The sequence below is a fragment of the Artibeus jamaicensis genome, unplaced genomic scaffold (genome assembly GCF_021234435.1).
Source record: "Artibeus jamaicensis isolate MK-2021 breed Jamaican fruit bat unplaced genomic scaffold, CSHL_Jam_final contig_548, whole genome shotgun sequence".
NCBI lineage: Eukaryota > Metazoa > Chordata > Mammalia > Chiroptera > Phyllostomidae > Artibeus > Artibeus jamaicensis.
In genome coordinates, this window is record NW_026521883.1 from 4375876 (window position 1) to 4394533 (window position 18658).

Sequence of the window (18658 nt, forward strand, 5' to 3'; positions counted from 1 at the left end):
AAAGAGATGGACTAAAATATGGGAAAGAATAGGTATGGATGTGTAGAAGCACCCGGGAATACTGTTTCCCTTAATATCTGGAAAGGTTTATTACCCTGGACTCCAACAAGAAATAAACAGTGCTGCCTAAAGGAACTACAGAGATCACAAAATTTGGAGGACGTCCAGTATAGTTCCTGACCTGGACGGTAAATTTTAACTCAGTAGCAACAATTTTGGGGATCTATGTGTCCAAAAGGTTCATTTAACACAGTGTTTGTTTGGAGCTATAACGTCTGCTTCAGAATGAATCTAATTATTGTATTTTACCAGATTAGACATTGCTTTATGAGTAGAATTGTATATCTACTGTCAAGGTCTTCATTTACAAGGAACAAAACAGATTTAAGTGGGAAAATGTCAAGATGTAGTCAAATATTGATACCCATACTGAACTTTATAATCACTTCTATAAACACCAGTATTTCTGAATGCATTTTTCACAGCTAAGATGGTGTCAAGTATGTTGATAATCACAAACACTAACAGAACCTTCTTATCACACCTTCACCCCACAGGTACAAAGCAAAAGAATATTACGAGGCACTTCCAGAGCTGAAGCTGGCCATTGATCAAATTGACAATGGCTTCTATTCTCCCAAGCAGCCTGACCTCTTCAAAGACTTAATCAACATGCTGTTTTATCATGACAGGTGAGTTCCCCCAAGAAGATGATGTTATTTGGGCCACGAAAAGGGAACAAGGACATCTTAAACCAACTACAACCCAACCATATAGATTAGCATAGGTCTATGATCTTATAAACTAACTTAGGCTTGAAAAGAAAAATTAAATCTCCACTGGCAATGCTAGGAAGCTTTAAGAATAATACCCACAAATCTGGTATTATTTTTCTCCTTCCACTGGTGTACACAGCTTTCAGATGCACCCGTATGTGACATTCTTACCTGTAGGATGAACCACCGAAAGCCTGAGGGCTGTGTAAAATTCTTAAGAATAGAAATATGAGTCTGGTAAACTGACTATGTCTGACATTAAACCAAGGAGAATTTTAAGTGGAATCTTAACATGTATCTGTTATTGAAGCTTTTCACCATTTTAATTTTTCCTTCCAATTCCACACACAAAAAACAGGTTTAAAGTGTTTGCAGACTATGAAGCGTATGTCAAGTGTCAAGAAAAAGTCAGTCAGCTTTACATGGTAAGTACTTTGCTGAGACTTAAAAAGTAAACCAGTTTACTATGGTTAATTAAAAATTTTTTTTTATTAAATCTAAATAGCAAGGCCCAATAAAAAAATGGAAATGAGACAACTATCTCAGTTCAGATCAAAACTTGACTTTCCCCAAATTCAGGCAGAAGTTGGGACTTGACGTTTCAGTCACAGTTATAGATGTTTTAAAGTAAAAAAAATTACAAGTAAAAAAAATTACAAATAATTTGGTATTTATTGAATACCCACTATGTGGCAGGCATGTTCTGGAAACTAAAGGTATAAAGCCAAATCAAGGACTCACTTACCCACTCATTTATTCAACAGAGAGGCGCCGGGGCCTTCTTCATGGCAGGCCCCGTGCTGGGCACTGAGACCCCAGCATGGACCGAGTCGAGGCCCCTCCCTCCCCTCAAGGGGCCTGTTTAGGGCACATCAAAACCACCCAGGTAGCTTTTTAAAGTACAGATACCCTCGGAGAACTTCTGACCCAGTAGTAGGTGGGATCACCATCAGTATTTTAAAAATCTGCTTAAATGACTCTAATGCTGGGCCATAGTTTATTATTTATTTATTTATTTATTTATTTAGAGAGGAAATTGCCCTTTTTTAATTTTTTTAATATATTTTATTGATTATGCCATTACAGTTGTTCTATTCCCCCCCTTCCTTCCCCTCCACCCTGCACACCCCTCCCCCATTGTTCCCCCCCCTTTAGTTTATGACCACGTGTCTCAAGTTCTTTAGATTCTATACTTCCCCTACTATTCTTGCCCTCCCCCTATTTATTTTCTACCTACCATCTATGCTACTTATTTTCTGTACCTTCTCCTCCTCCCACTCCCCTGTTGCTAACCCTCCATGTGATCTTCATTTCTATGGTTCTGCTCATGATCTAGCTATCCTCTTAGTTTGCTTTTGTTTTAGGTGTGGTTGTTAATATAGTTTATTGGGATAAAAACTGGCCCCCTGTTCTTTGACAATTGCAAAGTAAGTGCCTCTCCTAGGCCACCCATGGAGTGGGACTGAATGAATAGAATATAAATGTAGAGAAAGAAGGGAGGATTCATGGTTGAATTTTTAAAAAAAAAGAAAGGTAAAGGAACAAGAAAGACTACGCAGAAAAAGAAAAAAAGGAAGGAAAGGAAAGGAAGGCAAGGCCAGAGCCATGAGCACCTTTATCAAATAGCCCAGCCCTCTGGGTGGATGTGGTAAATCCATGGAACGGTTGACCATCTCTGACAGAAGACTGTTAGCGAATTGCAGGCACCACAGAAAATCAGATATGAGAAAAGAGAATGGATCTCTTGAGGTCGATGTCCTTGAGCCTTCTGGGCGTAGTTGCCTATGCACCCATAGTCTTTTGTCTTTTTTTCTATTCTCACCCAAGGGCATTTTATTTTCACTGCTTTAGAGAAAGAAGACAGGAGAGAGAAAAACATCAGTGTAAGAGAGAAACATCGATTGGTTGTCTCCTGTACTCACCCAGACCAGGGATCAAATTCACAAGCCTTCAGTTAAGGGACAATGCTCCAACCAGCTGAGCCACGCTGGCCAGAGTGGCCCATAGTCTTTATTTTTGCCCTTCAACCATTATACAGCAGAATAGTGAGAATCCATAAAATCACCACATTCTGCCCTTTGGACAATTAGTAACTACTTCCAACAGAAACATACATTTTTTTCAGTTCCTTTCCCCAAACCAAGGTGGTTCCTGCAGTCATTTCAGGTATCTCATTGGGGTTTTAAAATAGGGTCATTCAAAGCTCGTGCTGCTTCATAGCCATTATCTTCTGGTAGAGTCATAACCAGTCCCCCAAATGTGCATAGACCAGAATAAATTAAAGTTAATGGCCCTAAGCAAGGCCTGGAAATGTTAGAGTTAAGCCGAGAGGCTCACTTCCTGCCTCCTGAGCAATGGAGAGAGCAGGCACATATGGCCTTCAAGAACTCAAAGACAGAGAAAGGAAAATGGCCCCTTCTACCTCTTCCCTCTTGATTTCAACTCATGCTTGTATGTAGAAAGGTTTCAGGGGGAAAGAAGTAGAAACAAAGCAGAGCAGGAAAGAAAAATCTGACCACGGGCGAGCACAAACGTGAGTGTTGGATTTGCACAATGGCTCTCTTCTGTGAAAATGATGGCCCCCGTCCAAAGGGTGCCCATCTGGAAACCAAGCATTTGGTTCAGTCTTTCTTATTCATTAGTGCAAATTGCAGTTTTTACTCTTAACAATAGTTGTACTGTTGAGGCTTAATGACTAAACTTCCCAATCACGTAGGGTTGTTTTTCTAAGCCTCCATAATACAAAGAAAATGAAAACAGGAAGCTTTTATTTTATTTTTGTAAGTTTCTAGAGTCTGAACTGTTCTCTGCAGTACCTTAAGGAATGATGGCAGTTTTGATTTGTTTTTAATGTGTGTAGTGCATTGCTATTGGTTTTGAACAATGTTCTGGTCATTTTCAGTGAACTCTTAGAGTTCTTTACAAGATCATGGGCTATAAAATAAATAGTTTCTTATATTCTTATTGGAATAAAAATTATGAGATTTGGATGTTACATATTTTATTAAGAATAAAGCCTTTGTTTTGAAACCCCAGTGGTGTATTTCAGATTCAGTACAGCCGTACTGGGGCATCTGCCTTCAGAAAGAACAAAAAAAAGAGGAGTAGCCCTGGCTCGTGTAGCTCAATAGATTGACCGCAGGCCTTCAAACTAGACAATCGTGGTTCGATTCCCAGTCAGGGCACATGCCTGGGTTGCGGGCCAATTCCCTGCAGGCCAATTCCCAACAGGGGACGCACGAAAGGCAACCATACATTGATGTTTCTCTCCCTCTCTCCTTCCCTTCCCCTCTAAAGATAAATAAATAAAATCTTAAAAAAAAAAAAAGAGAGAGAGAAATAGGTCGATAAAGACTCTTACTGGATCTTTTCCCTGATAGCTGGCATTCTAGCATAATGTTTTTCAAATTTCGTTAGCCACGGATGATTTGTTAAATCACTTGATGTGGTATCTAGCAGATAATGAGTGTTGGTGTCCCTTTCTTTCCCCTGTAGTTTACAGGAAGGCATCTTCATTTGAAATAACACATGGGAAATCTGATTTCCATGCCAAAACACTATAATCATAGCAACAGTTATCAATCAGGTAATTTACATTCATGGCTTCTCTGAAATGAAAACTACTTTTTCTTCGTTCTTATGAGAAATATATCCTCAAAGTAGGAGAGAAGCACAGTCTGCCCTATTTGGTTCTCAGCTCTGAAACAAGAGTATGTATATTCACTACAGTTTACTCCTGTCCGTCTCCATGAAATGTGCCTTGATGTGGTTGGCCTGATGCTGGTTGGAAAGCTGGACGGGCAGTCAGGCTCCGGGCCACACGTGTCTGTGTTGTTTACAGAATCCGAAGGCCTGGAACATAATGGTCCTCAAGAACATAGCCGCCTCGGGGAAGTTCTCCAGTGACCGCACGATCAAGGAGTACGCCAGGGACATCTGGAACATGGAGCCTTCGGATCTAAAGATTTCCTTATCTAATGAAGTTAGCAATGAGGTGTACAAAGCTAATGGAAAGTAAGTCATAAAACGTCTGCAGGGGAAAATAGCTTCTATGGGACTTGAACATTTTTGCAACATTCTTTGATTTTATTTTGTTTAGTTAGCTAACTGTCCAGTTCAGCATCTCCGGGAATTGGGAGGGGAAAGTATGTACCTATACTGGCTAAAAATAAAGTGTCAATTTCCAGGGCTACCTGAGTGCCAAAGGGTATTACTTTATAAAAGATTGAGTCACAAGCCAGGACTTTCCCCAGTCAATCAGAAAGCTAGAAAACTGCTTGGAACTTTTTAATGGTATTTAAATTAACTAAACTAACACATAAATCATTTAACTACACATTTTTCTGTGGGATCCATTTTTTACCAAGTGTTGATTCTCCGTAGTGATTTTTCAGCATCTTTCACAAAGTAGACTGTGATAAGCTAAAAGAGAATGTTCCATACCACCCAACATCCCTGTTTCATAGTTGGCAGGTGACTTGGAGAAATGCCAGTGACTTTAGCTCATCCAAGCAGCCCAGTACATCTTACACACAAAAAATACACATCACAGGCGCTGTCCGGACCAAGTCTTGGCTGAAGGTTTCTGCTGCTCTCAGACCTCATGCCCACTGCTCATTCAGGAAATCTCTGCCGAAAAAGGACCTCAGTCAGATCACATGCTTTCCCCACCTCTTGGTCTGAGTAAGCCAGAGCAGCCCTCACTGCCTTTAGGAGAAGAAAGTCACATTTAGTAAAGGCACTCTTACCTCACAGTTTTTAACAGCATGGGGCTTCTACACAGCAGGTTGTGTTGGAAGCCAGAAGGAAAGATCACCATCTTGACCCTCTCTTTGTTCCTGTACGCGTTGTGTGCAATTTCATAGAGCTGCAAGGGGACAGAAGGACAGGCATTCAGAGGCTGACCATCAGAAATGTTGTTTTTCTAGTCTGATTTTCATACAAGGGTAGGAGACACCTGGCTTGAGGAGCTAGTCCCATTAGGTCAGATGTGTGGGGATTCTCCACGTTCCCACCAGGCTGCCTCTGCCACTGAGGACCTGAAAGCTGCGTGGCTCACACAGAACACAGAGAACCTCATCCTCCGCTGTCCACACTTCCTTGCGAAGACAAGGAATCCTGACGGGCGCACTCCGTTCCATTAAAAGAAACTGTGTCCCTATTTTTAAGAGCCGCTGCAGGAAAGACTATATAGAGGTTCCCGTAGTGTCCTGGGATCTTCCTGACACTTCCAGGTTCACAGACCCCAAATGAGGAACTAGGGTCCACCACAAATGCTCCTTTGAGCCGAGAAGCACAAGATAGGGATGCTTACTATATACACCAGGAGCATGGTTATTTAGGGGTGTAGAGAATCCCTGAGGGTGTCGGAGACCCTCCTCCCGGCTCTAGTCAAAGTCTGACTAGAAGAGAAGATGGTGAAATAAGACCAGTACGTCTCAGTCAGGACTGAGCTCTCGGTTTACCTGTTTTCCGTTCTCCAAAGGCACCGTCCTGTCATCCTCGCCATGAATGATGAGAAGCGGGGAAGACAGGAATTTTACACTAGGAACAAGTAGGAGAAAAGCATTCAGTTCAAGAATCATTCGTTGGGATTTCTCCTCTTCCTCCAAGTTAGAGCTTTACCGAAACATGAAGTTTGCCCAAAATAGACCTCTCTTTCCTTCCCTCCCAATAGTAACTTATTTTTTCTCTGGGTAATTTTCTCCCCTTCTATTTACTTATACAATTTAATTAGGTATCCGATTAACTTAGTCTGCTTCTATGTGACTTTTTTTAGATGAGGAAGAAAAACACCGAAATACTGAATTTATACAGAGTTACAAGAATCTCATCTTTTTCCTTACTCCACCTTATATCATAATATTTGGAATGTTATAATTAAAAGACTATAAAAGAACCCAAAACCCCAAAATAATAACTACTACAGGACAAAATGGAATCCTTTGTGTCCATTTATTTACTTTTCTCCATAAATGTACAGGATGAACATGCAATAAATAGTTTCGATTAGCTTCCTGATCAGCCTCCTGCTCTGGTAATTCAGTGAGGCTGTGGCATGAAGAATGTGTTCCTAACCCCAGGGACATCCTCAAATGATACTGCCCTCCCTGCACCCAGTCCTTGATACCCTTCTGTCCATGGCATAGTAGCTTGCTGTCTGTTACTCCTGAGAATGTTAGATCCCTTGAATGTATTGAAATAGAAAAATACTAATAATGACTACCTATTTGCTCAAATTCTACAACTATGAGAGGGTGACCTACCAAATTCTACTCGTTGGACTTGCTGTCAGGTTAGTGGGCTGGATAGTGGATAGGTTTTGGTTACATGGGGAATAAGGCCTAAAAGTCAGGGATCCCCCTAGAAATGTTAGGCTGGACCCTAAAGGACCTTTAAAGGGTTCTGATAGACTCCCTGTATGACTTCCTAGAAAGTACCAAGTCTGTGAAGTCATCAAATTAATCATGAGGAAAACATCAAATGCTAAAACTTTGTAGATAATTACCTTAGATCCTAGGGCCCACCTAACACTTCTTAGCTACTCTCTCAGACTGCCCATCTACCCATCCAGTAAGTCACCTGACAGTTATCCCCAGAATCCTATAAACACGCAATAATGGACATTTTTCATTATTAGCTTACTTTTCATCATTAGGGAAGACTATTTTGTCTTTTCTCAGGGCATCCATAAGTGTTTGTAAAAATCCTGGAAGTTTCCGGTAGATCTGTTTTTTAAAAAGAAACAAAATTAAAACTTGGCCTGCAGCTATATCCTTTGCTGTAGTTCCCCACCATGAACTGTGGTAATAGAGAGAGCAGTACTTTTCTAAATATAATAAACTTAAAAAAAACTGTTATGATTATAAAAGTGATTCACACCATTGTAGGAATTTGGAAAGTACAGAGAGGAACTGAGACGAAACACACCACACACGATCCCCCATCCACTGACCATCACTGTGTACAGTCTGTGGTTTCTGCTTCCTTCTTTCTTTACAACACAAATAGCACCACTAACTGATTTCTCCATATTCTTAAAGGAGCAGTGATACAATAGTCTAAAAATTGCTTCCATGATGAACATAATTAACTGGTTTGGTTGGGGAACAGAATATTCTGATTAATCAGAATATTAAGTATATAATACATAGATAAGTGGTTTAAAGGACTTGAACATTATAAACTGTTGAATTGATACTGCAATGTTTTAAAGGCATTTTAGTTTAGTTGTTGTTTTTTTTTAACAATGACCACAGGACTTCAACTACAGTTACATTCTAAACATACTCAATTCCCTTGTTAATGGCAAACTCCAATAAATAGAATTCTAGTTAAATTAGCTTTACCATATTTTGATGAAGTCAATAGGTAAATTGGTTTATATGCCCTAAAAGCATTTATTTTAACTGAAAATGAGGAAAGGACACAAACCCTGAGCAATATTACATCTTCCTCACAAACTTCAATTCTACCTCCAAGCTAGATTCCAAATTCATCCATTTCTCTCCATTTCCACTATCACCCAGCCTAACGCACCTTTCATCTCTTGCATGAATTACACCAACAATCCCAAGAGGCTCTGTGCTTCACATCCTCCAAAGGCGTTTGGATTTAACCGAAGTGTCACTTTGGCCTTCAGGGCCTGACACAATGCTGCCTTCTGCTCCTGGACCAGCCTCGATCCCACCTCAGGGCTCTTGCCCTTGCTTTTCCCTCATCCCAAGGCCTCCAGATTTTCCTACGGCTGCTGGCTCCTTCTCATACAAGTCTGGGCTTAGACAATAGTTCTTTGAGCAGATTTCCCAAACCAGCTATTGAACCTAGTCCCTCCCACCACCCAGTGATACCCTAGCACATTGCATTACTTTCTCAGGACTTCTCCGTATTGAAAATGCTCTTCCTTCTCTCCAGCCAAGTACATAAACTTCACAGTAGGATGAACTACAGCTTTCTAATTCCCTGTGGTAGTTCCAGAACCTAGAAAATTTCCTGGTACCTAATGAACACTCAATAAATATTTCCAGAACATGGAATGAGTCTCTTATGTAATATCCCTGGTATACACTTTAAGCTATTATTAGTCATTTTCATCTTATTGTGACTGGATTTCGTTCAGATTTTATTCCTTAGAATGGAGGAGAGAGGGAAGAGGGTTGCGAGATAGTAAATGGGATGTTGCCCAGGGAAGGAAGCGGGTACAGAACAGGTACTGTAGCCAGTAAATACGAACTGCACTTCGCAGTTTTAAAAAGAAAAGAATTGCGTTCACTGTGGAAACAGTTTCTGGATTGGGCACATCCTCCTTTCTGAGTGTAGAGAAATTAGTTAGTTGTTCTGATGTGATACTGGCTACAGTCTCCCACTATGAACTATAGCAATATAAAGAACAGTCACTTTCTAAATACAATAAACTTTGAAAAAACTTTTTTCTGATTTAAAAAAGAAAGTCATGCCCTGTCTGGGTTAAGTTGGTTAGAGTGTCCTCCCCATAAACCAAGGCTGCGGGTTCAATCCCCAGTCGGGGCACATACAAGAGTCAACCAGTGAATGCGCAAATAAGTAGAACAACAAATCAATCTCTCTCTCCCCCCACCCCTGACTCCAAACTCCCCCCTCTCTCTTTCTAAAAAATAATTTTTTTTAAAGTCATGCCATTGTAAAAACTTTGGTAAATTAAAGGAAATTTGGTGGAAAATGGCTGCGCAATCTGCCGTTGGAGCAATAAAGACAAACTTCTGCTTCACAGTGTCTGCATCAGCCAGCTGTGACCAGGAGCCTCGTGGTCTCACTGCATTTGTCTGGCCTGCACTTTCTGCCTGGTCTCAGCAAATGATTTGCATTCAGGTGCAGTCTGGACATCCCAACAGCCTCTCCTGTTCTTTTTTACTTTTCCTGCCTTTTACCCATATTAAGGACAAAATTTCTTGTTTTGTCTTCTTTCGTCTTTGTCTTCGGATTCCACCACCCCGGGAACCAGGAGTTCTCTGAGGGATATTCAGTAAGAGAAGCCTTCAGCAATGCATCTCAAATTCTAAAGGAGTAAGAAGAAAACCGCCCAAACCAACCTCCTCCCCTTTTCCTCACTCCTCAGTAGCCCCAGTGCCCCTTGAGACTCAGAGGTCATAGCATCCCCTCCGGCCCAGAGCACGGCCATAGGTGCCTAATTAGTCTCCCGCCTCCCTATTCTGCAATACCACCAGATGAATAGCCTTAAAATACCATGGAATCTGCTGTTATAGAGCTTTGGGAGTACCATACTGCCTTAAAAAATAAAAATAAAAAATCCCCCTGGCTTGGCTTCAAGCCAGTCCACATCTGAGCACAGTCCTTTGTTCTAAAGGCTGCACATCTTCAGTCTGTCTGCCCAGCACAAGAAAATGTAGCACTGAGTCCCATTTTCTTTTCTTCTAGGGCAGGTGCCCCTTTGGTGCTTAAGCCTCTAAGCCCCCATTTCCCTCGGCTCTAAATGCAGGCAATGATGCCAAACTCACAGAGTTGCTGTGAGGACGTAAAAGGCTAAGTGTGAAAGATCTTATGTGAGAGGCCTATGTGATTCTCAGCATCTTATGGTACATAGTTGTCCCACTCCAGCCATGTGCTTTGACTTGACCCAACATTCTCCCCTCCAGACTGTGACCTAACGGCTCTCCCTCACCCTCAGAAAAGAAGCTTACGTTCTATCAACCTGTAAGTCTTCATTGACCATACCTGCACACAGGATCCTCCTCTTCCCTGAATTCTCATCCTGAAGTCATTGTTCAGGGTCCTCCCCTAACACTTAACCTTAGTCTACTTGGTAACAGAGTGAGAAAAGAGAATATGCATGTGTTCGGTGCCTATTAGCAGCTGGGTACTTTGTATACATTATTTTAGTTAATTTACTCTTGGCAACAACCCCATTCAATAGACAGTTATCAACCCTGTTATATAAAAATGGGAAACTCAGAGAAGAAAAATAACTTAGCTGTGTCATAAGTGGTTAGTGGCAAAGGCCAAGTTTGACTCAAATATTTCTGGCTCCATAGCCCATGCTCCTTTTCCACTCTCATGCTGTCTTCCTATTCTTGGTAATGAAATTGACTCAAAATGACATGTGGAAATCTGTCTTTATTTTATAGCCCCCTCTAATTTCCTATCTCCCTAACTAGACAGCAAGCTTCTTGAGGGTGAGGACCTATGCCTTTTACTGCATCTGGTGTCTCGCGCAGCATACACTTTCTTATTCGACAGTCATTGTAGAATTATGGCACTCCACTCATAATAAAGAATAGCTAATGGCCATTAAGTGCTTACTCTGTGCCCAGTCAGAAGCAAGCAAGAATCCTAAGGCAAAAGAACACAGAGCAGTCAACACAAATAAAAAGAGCATAGTAAAAGAGTAGATTGAAACCTTGATACATCATAATTACACTAAATGTAAACAGACTAAATACTTCAGTTAACAAAAAAGTCTGTTATCCTAAAAAAGAAAGCAAACCTTGGGCTATATGCTGCTTGTAAGCGATATGCATTAAATGTAAGAATTCAGAAAAATTAAAAGCCAATGGATAGAAAATACAAACACTTAAAGGTATACTAATATGAGACAAAGTTGGCTTTAAGTCAAGCATTATTAAGCGCTACAAAAGGGGATATTTCATGATGAAAAAAGGATCAACTCACATGAAAGATATAAAATTACATTATTGCACTGATTGGTGTGGCTCAATTGGTACTGGAGATTGTCCCGCAAAGCAAAAGTTCGCCAGTTGGATTCCTGATCAGGGCGCATGCCTGGGCTGGAGGCCCTGTCCCCATTCGGGGCAGTGCAAGAGACAACTGATCAGTGTTTCTCTCCCTCCCTTTCTCTCTTTCTCCCTTCCTTCCCCCCAAGAATAAATAAAGTCTTTTTTAAAATCACATTATTATTAAAGTATGTTTCTAATAATATAACCTCAAAAAACTACAGCAAAAATTGACAGGTCTAAAGTAGAAATAACTCCACAATCATAGTGAGATATTTTAATACTTTTCCTTTGGTAACTAATAAAATAGTTAAAAAATTGGTAAGGATATAGAAGAATTAAATGATATGCTAAGAATATTAACCTAATTGACACATTAGAATGCTGTACCCAAAAGACAGAACACATTCTTTTCAAGCACATGGAGCATTTACCAAAATTGAGCATTTTGGGGGACATAAAGCAATTCTGAACGGATTTCAGAAAACTGAAATCACACAGAGTATATTCTCAGATGATGGTAGAATTGAGCTAGAAGTCAATAACAAAAATCAAATACTGGAATGTTTAGAAATTATGATATATACTTCTAAATAACCCATAAGTCAAAGAAGCTACAATATCATAAAATATATTAAACAAAATTATAATTAAAATTTATTTAAAAACGTATGAGATGCAGCTGAAGTGTGGCTTAAGTGGAATCTGCCTAAAGGCAGAAACTAGGAAAAGAAATACTGAAAATAAATTATCCAAGTACCATGTCAAGAAAATTTTTAAAGAACAACAAATTAAATCTAAAGAAAATAGAGGAAAGAGAATGAAGATCAGAAATTAATAAGATAGCCTACAATACAGGTAATCAACGAAGTCTAAGTGAGTTCTTTGGAAAACCTAATAAAATTAATTAACCCTTGATGTAAACATTGACTGCCCCTTCTCCTCGCCCTTGGATGACAGAAGCCTGTGCTTCTGGGAGGTTATGCTACCCTCCCCCCAACACTCTAACCCCAGGATGGCAGAAACAACTACAGCCTTTACTCAAACCTTAGAGTTCCAGTGGATCAAGCCAAAGCTAGACTTTACCTAAAGTCACATCTTATTCTGCTCTTTCCCCTTCCTTATCCTACAACCCTCAATCAAATGACCTAGAAGATCTTTCTTGAAGAGTACTCTCAATAAGTCACACACACCAAATCCCTGCCATAGACTTGGCTTCTAAGAGATCCTAACCTAGCCCTGGCTGGTGTGGCTCAGTGGATTGAGTGCCGGCCTGTGAACCAAATGGTTGTTGGTTTGATTCCTAGTCTAGGGCACATGCCTGGGTTGCAGGCTGGGTCTGCAGTGGGGAACAAGAGGCAACCACACATTGATGTTTCACTACCCCTCTTTCCCCCTCCCTTCTCCTCTCTCTAAAAATTAATAAATAAAATTGTTTAAAAAAAGAACCTAACCTAAAACTGAAATTCAGAAAATCAAATAATTAATTTTTTAAATAATTAATTTAAAAAATAAACTTGTATATACCATGTTCCTGAATTGAAAGACTCATTATTAGAAAGCTATCAACCCTCCCCTCCCCAAATTGATCTATAGATCCAAAGTAATCAAAACTCCAGGAAGTTGGGTTGTTTTTTTTTAAAGAAATTGACAAGTACATTCCAAAATGTATGTGGAAATGCAAAAGGTAAAGCTCAGTCAAGATGATCTAGACTAAGAACAGAGCTGCCCTGACGGGCATGGTTCAGTTGGTTAGGCGTCGTCCCACACAGTGCAAGGTCTGATTCCAGGTCAGGGCACGTGCCTGGGATGTGAGCACTGTCCTCAGCTGACACAAGCAAGAGGCAATCGATCAATGTTTCTTTCACACACTGGTGTTTCTCTGCCTCTCTTTCTCCCTTCCTTCTCCCCTCTCCAAAAATAAATATAATAAATAAAAAAAAACCAAAGCTGAAGAACTTAGCCATATAGCAAGACATATAAAGCTACACTAATTAAGAGATTATAGAGAAATGAGGCTCTACCAAGAGAGGGACATTGATACATACAGACACTGGCACTGCTGAGTGATGGGGAAGGTCAATTTAGTAAATGGCACTGGGCCGACTGAACAGGCATATGGACTTCTACATCCTACACATGCAAAAATACATGCCTAGGATGCAGGTCTAAATGTAAGAGGAAAACAATTTTTAGAAAGTAGCATAAACAGTATCTTCATAATCTTTAGGTAAGCAGAATTTATTAAGATACTTTTATTTTAAAAGCATTAACCATTAAAAATATTGGTAAACTAGTTCACTTGAAATTGAAGGATATCTCTTCATTATGAGATACCATTAAGGGAGTAAAAAAGCAAAAAAAAAAAAAAGAATGTATTTGAAATACAAATAATTTGAATAACTTATGTCATTCAATGTAAATGTAAATGAAAAGATAAGAAGTAAAGTTTTGGCTCTTAATAAGCCACTCAATCTATTAGAAGAAAGTAAAAGCACTACCATCCTGGCTGGTGTGGCTCAGTGGGTTGAGCACCATCCTGCAAACTGAAAGGTTGCTGGTTCAATTCCCAGTCAGGGCACATGCCAGGGTTTCAGGCCAGGCCCCCATGTGGGCACATGTGACAGGCAATCAATCAATGAATCTTTTATACATCAATGTTTTTCTCCCACTCTTCCCCTCTTTCTAAAAAATAAATATTTTTTAAAATAATAATAATAGCACTACCAAATCTGAAAGCCATTGTGGCCTCCTCTAATAGCAACTAGCTAATAACCTGTCTTAAGTTATTAAGTTAATAACCTATCTTAAGTTAGAATAACTTAGAAATATATAAAACTACTTAAGAAAAGGATTGTGGTTGAAAAGTGTGTGGAAACACTTGGACATATTGTGAAGGTGAATAAGAGACTCACCTTTAACAAGGGATAATTGATACTTGCTGTCCACATGTTGGTAAATGGAGCTTCCAGAACAATAGCATCAACTGGGGATCCTTGAAAATAATAAAAAAATAATTCACCTATTATATCTAAATATCACCTTCACTAAATAAGGGGTACTCAAGGTATTGTACATGCGCTACCCACATCAAAATCATTTGTGAAGCTTATTAATAATGCACATTCCTGGACCCCACCACCAGACTTACTGAGTCAGAAGTCAGAATCTCCAGGTGACTGGGAGTGTGAGAATGTGCATTTTAAACAAGCTTCCCCACCCACCCAAACAAGAGATTTCCATGCACACGGTAGTTGCAAACCACTACTTTCTTCAAAAACACAACCAGATGTTCAAGGTTTGGAGAATTTTAGAAAGCAAAGTATTACAGGGAGGAAAACTGCTTGGCAGCCCATTGTTAAGAATGTGCCAGAGGCTGACTAGGTTGTTTTGGCCAACACCTTCTCAGAGAACAATTAGAAAACATGTATCAGATGAGGGTGTGTGTGTGTGTGTGTGTGTGTGTGTGTGTGTGTGTGTGTGTGTGAAGGCCCCTGAGGCCGGCTAAACCAATGAGATTTTGTAGAGCCATTACCAAAAGACAAATGCCAAAAGAGTTTGAGCTGCCTCTCCCCTCAAAGGAGTTGAAATTTTGAAAGCAACAGTGGTAGCTTAGAGGCTTAGAACTAGACAGAACTTTCAGCATCCTCACAGGACCAAATGGACACAATTAGAGCTCAGCACCTGACAAGGAGAAAGGCCTTAGTACATTTCTCAGGCTTTTTGTTGTGACCTCAAAGGACAACACCTTGGGAGTAATGGTGAACTAGAAATAGACCAGCTTAGAAGCAGCTCAGTCTCTGATGTTCTTTAGGTGATCGCCCCTATTATAACTTTTAGGAAAAAAAACAAATTCTTTCTAGACAAAGATAACTTACCCCAGCCTCACATTATGTCTACAGCTTTCCATAAATGATGTCTAAAACTTAATTAAAAATAACTGGACATAGAGACAAAAATAGCCTTTCCCCCAAAATGAAAAAAGCCAATAATAGAAATAGATCAACAAAAGATCTAGATATTGGAGTTATCATATATGGAATTTAAAATAACAACAAATAGTACATTTTTTAAATTCTTATTAAAGCATTACTATATTGATATCAAAGCATTAAAATTCTCACCTTTAAAATTATTTACATACATGTGTTTACATACATGGGCACATAATTAAATATATATTTAGGTAATATATTTAAGAAATCAATGACAAGAAAAATTTTCACAGAAAACTATAAATTCAGTTTTTAGAGACTTATAGGCAAGATGGAGACATAGGTAGATACACTTTACCTTCTTGCACAACCAAAAGAAGGACAACAATAAATTTAAAAACACAAAACAACTACAACTGCCAGAATATCAAACTGTATAGAAGTTAAACAACCAAGAAGTTAAACATTCATCCAGACTGGTAGGAAGGGCAGAGATGGATAGCTGAGGTGGAGAGGACTTGCCACACGGTGGCTGCTGGAGGACCAGGGCAGAAGAGGTGGTGGCTGGAGGATCAGGAAGTCCCACATTTGTACACAGATAAATTAGGGGGAACAGCTGGGGAATGCGACAGACAAAACAACCCAGGGTTCCAGAATGGAGGAAATAAAGCCTCAAAACCTCTGACTGTAAAAACCTGTGGGGGTTGTGGCAGGAGGAGAAACTCCCAGCCTCACAGGAGGCTTCATTGAAGAGACCCACAGGGTCCTAGAACATACACAAATCCATTCACCTGGGAATCAGTACTAGAGAGACCCAATTTGCTTGTGGGTAGCAGGGGGGGAAGTGACTGAAAGCCAGCAGAGAACCAAGCAAGGGGCATTGTTCCATCTCAGACCCCTACCCTACATACAGTGACATGGGTTGCCCTGTGCCCTGCCCTGCAGAATACCTAAAGCTCCATCCCTTACTATGCAACAGGTACACCAAGACAAAAAATATAGAGAAAATGAAAAAACAGATCAAAACTCCAAAAATAGAACTAAGTGAGGAAAAGACAGCTCACATATCAGGTGCACAGTTCAAAATACTGGTAATCAGGATGGTCACAGAAATGGTTTAGTATAGTTGCAAAATTGAGGAAAAAGTAAGGGCTATGAAAAGTGAAATAAAAGAAAATGTATAGGAAACCAACATTGATGGGAAGGAAACCAGGACACAAATCAATGGTTTGGAGCAGAAGGAAGAAATAAACATTCAACCAGAACAGAATGAAGAAGCAAGAATTCAGAAAAATGAAGAGAGGCTTAGGAATCTCTGGGACAACTTTAATTATTCCAACATCCAAATCATAGGAGTGCCCAAAGGAGGAGAGGAAGGGCAAGAAATTGAAAACTTAATTGAACAAATAATGAAGGAAAACTTTCCTAATCTGGCAAAGGAAATAGACTTCCAGAAAGTCCAGGAAGTTCAGAGTCCCAAAGAAGTTGAATCCAAAGAAGCACACACCAAGGTACATCATAATTAGCCAAGATGAAAGATAAGGAGACAATCTTAAAAGCAGCAAGAGAAAAGGAGACAGTTACCTACAAAGAAGTTCCTATAAGACTATTAACTGATTTCTTAAAAGAAACCTTGCAGGCAAGAAGGGGCTAGAAAGAGGTATTCCAACTCATGAAATCCAAAGACCTACATCCAAGATTGCTCTATCCAGCAAAGCTATCATTTAGAATGGAAGGGCAGAAAAAGTGCTTCTCAGATAAGGTCAAGCTAAAGGAGTTCATCATCACCAAGCCCTTATTATATGAAATGTCGTTGGGACTTATCTAAGAAAGAAAGACCAAAACTATGAAGTGTAAAATGACAACAAACTCACAACTATCAACAACCAAACCTAAAACAAAAAATAAACTAAGCAAACAGTAGAATAGGAACAAAAATTACAGAAATGGAGATCACACGGGGGTTATCAGCAGGGAGGGGGAGAGGGGAGAATGGGCAAAATAGTACAGGGAATAAGTAGCATAAATGATAGGTACAAAGTAGACAGGGGGAGTTAAGAATAGTACAGGAAATGGAGATGCCAAAGAACTTACATGTATGACCTATGGACATGAACTATGGTGGGGAATGCTAGTGGGAGGTGGTGGAGGGTGGAGGGAAATAAAGGGGGGAAATAAAATGGGACAATTGTAATAGCATAAGCAATAAAATATATTTTTAAAAAGGAAAAAAGAAAACTATAAATTTTATAAAAAGTCATCAGATAGAAATTCCAGAACTGAATAATACAATTTAATTAAAATTATGAAATCAATAGACTGGTTAAATACCATATTAGAATCAGCTGAAAACAATTAGTGAAATATATAAATAGAGCAAAAGAAAATATCTAAACTAAAGCACAAAGACGAAAAAGTCTGGTAAATCCAGAAAAAGACCTAAGAGGGAGAGAAGACATGAGAGAGGCAGGCACAATATTGAAAATACGAGGACCAACGATTTTCCAAAGTAGATGAACATCAAGCCACAGAGTTCAGTTGTGCTATAAACCCCCAGGCAGAATAAGTACTAAGAAACCCACACCTAGAAAAATCACAGTAGAACTGCTGAAAAACCAAGACCAAAAGAAAATCTCAAGAGTGATCAGAACAAAAAGCAAGTTTTATCTTCAAAGGAGCAGCGGTGAGACAGCAGCTGACCTCCTAACAAAACAGGGAAAGCCAGAACAAAGCGCTGAGGTAAAACTACTAGAATCCTGGGCCCAGTGAAAATAGCCTTCAAAAATGAAGATGAAGTAAAGACAATTTCAGACCAAAACCGAGAGAATTCTTCAACAGGCAGGCAGAACAAATATCCTAGATGGAAACAGCGAAATACTGAAACTACTAAAGAGCAAAATATTAAATTAAATTTAAATATTGACTTTAAAATATAAAAATAATGTTTTATGGTATGTGTGTAGAGAAAATTAAAATACATGACAGCAAGAGTTCATAGGCTGAGGATGTAAATGGAATTGAAGTATTCCAAGGTCATTGCTTATCTAGGAAGTGAAATATTCATTTTCATGAGAATTTAGTTCAGGTAATATAGCCTTGTCAACACTGTGAAGGAAGTGACAGAGAGCTATGAGTCCTTAGAGGAGCATTGAAATAATGTCTAGTTTATTTACATAAATAATTAAGGTTGTGAATGGCAGGTGACTTGCTTTAAAGTGTT

The 18658-nt window shown here is 39.5% G+C and overlaps 1 protein-coding gene across 4 annotated transcripts in view; it reads left to right on the plus strand.

Moving 5' to 3' along the window:
- The window catches only part of PYGL (glycogen phosphorylase L), a 53595-nt gene that overhangs the window by 31153 nt on the left and 3784 nt on the right, over positions 1 to 18658 (plus strand). For 2 of the 4 annotated variants that reach the window (XM_037155707.2, XM_037155709.2), the window contains exons 18-20: positions 558 to 692; positions 1135 to 1201; positions 4618 to 4790. In XM_037155707.2, the coding sequence (XP_037011602.2) occupies positions 558 to 692; positions 1135 to 1201; positions 4618 to 4790 (375 nt within the window). Of the gene's footprint in view, positions 1 to 557; positions 693 to 1134; positions 1202 to 4617; positions 4791 to 6555; positions 6798 to 9756; positions 9797 to 18658 lie in introns of those variants that run through there. The other 2 variants (XM_037155710.2, XM_037155711.2) reach the window with 2 other exon arrangements.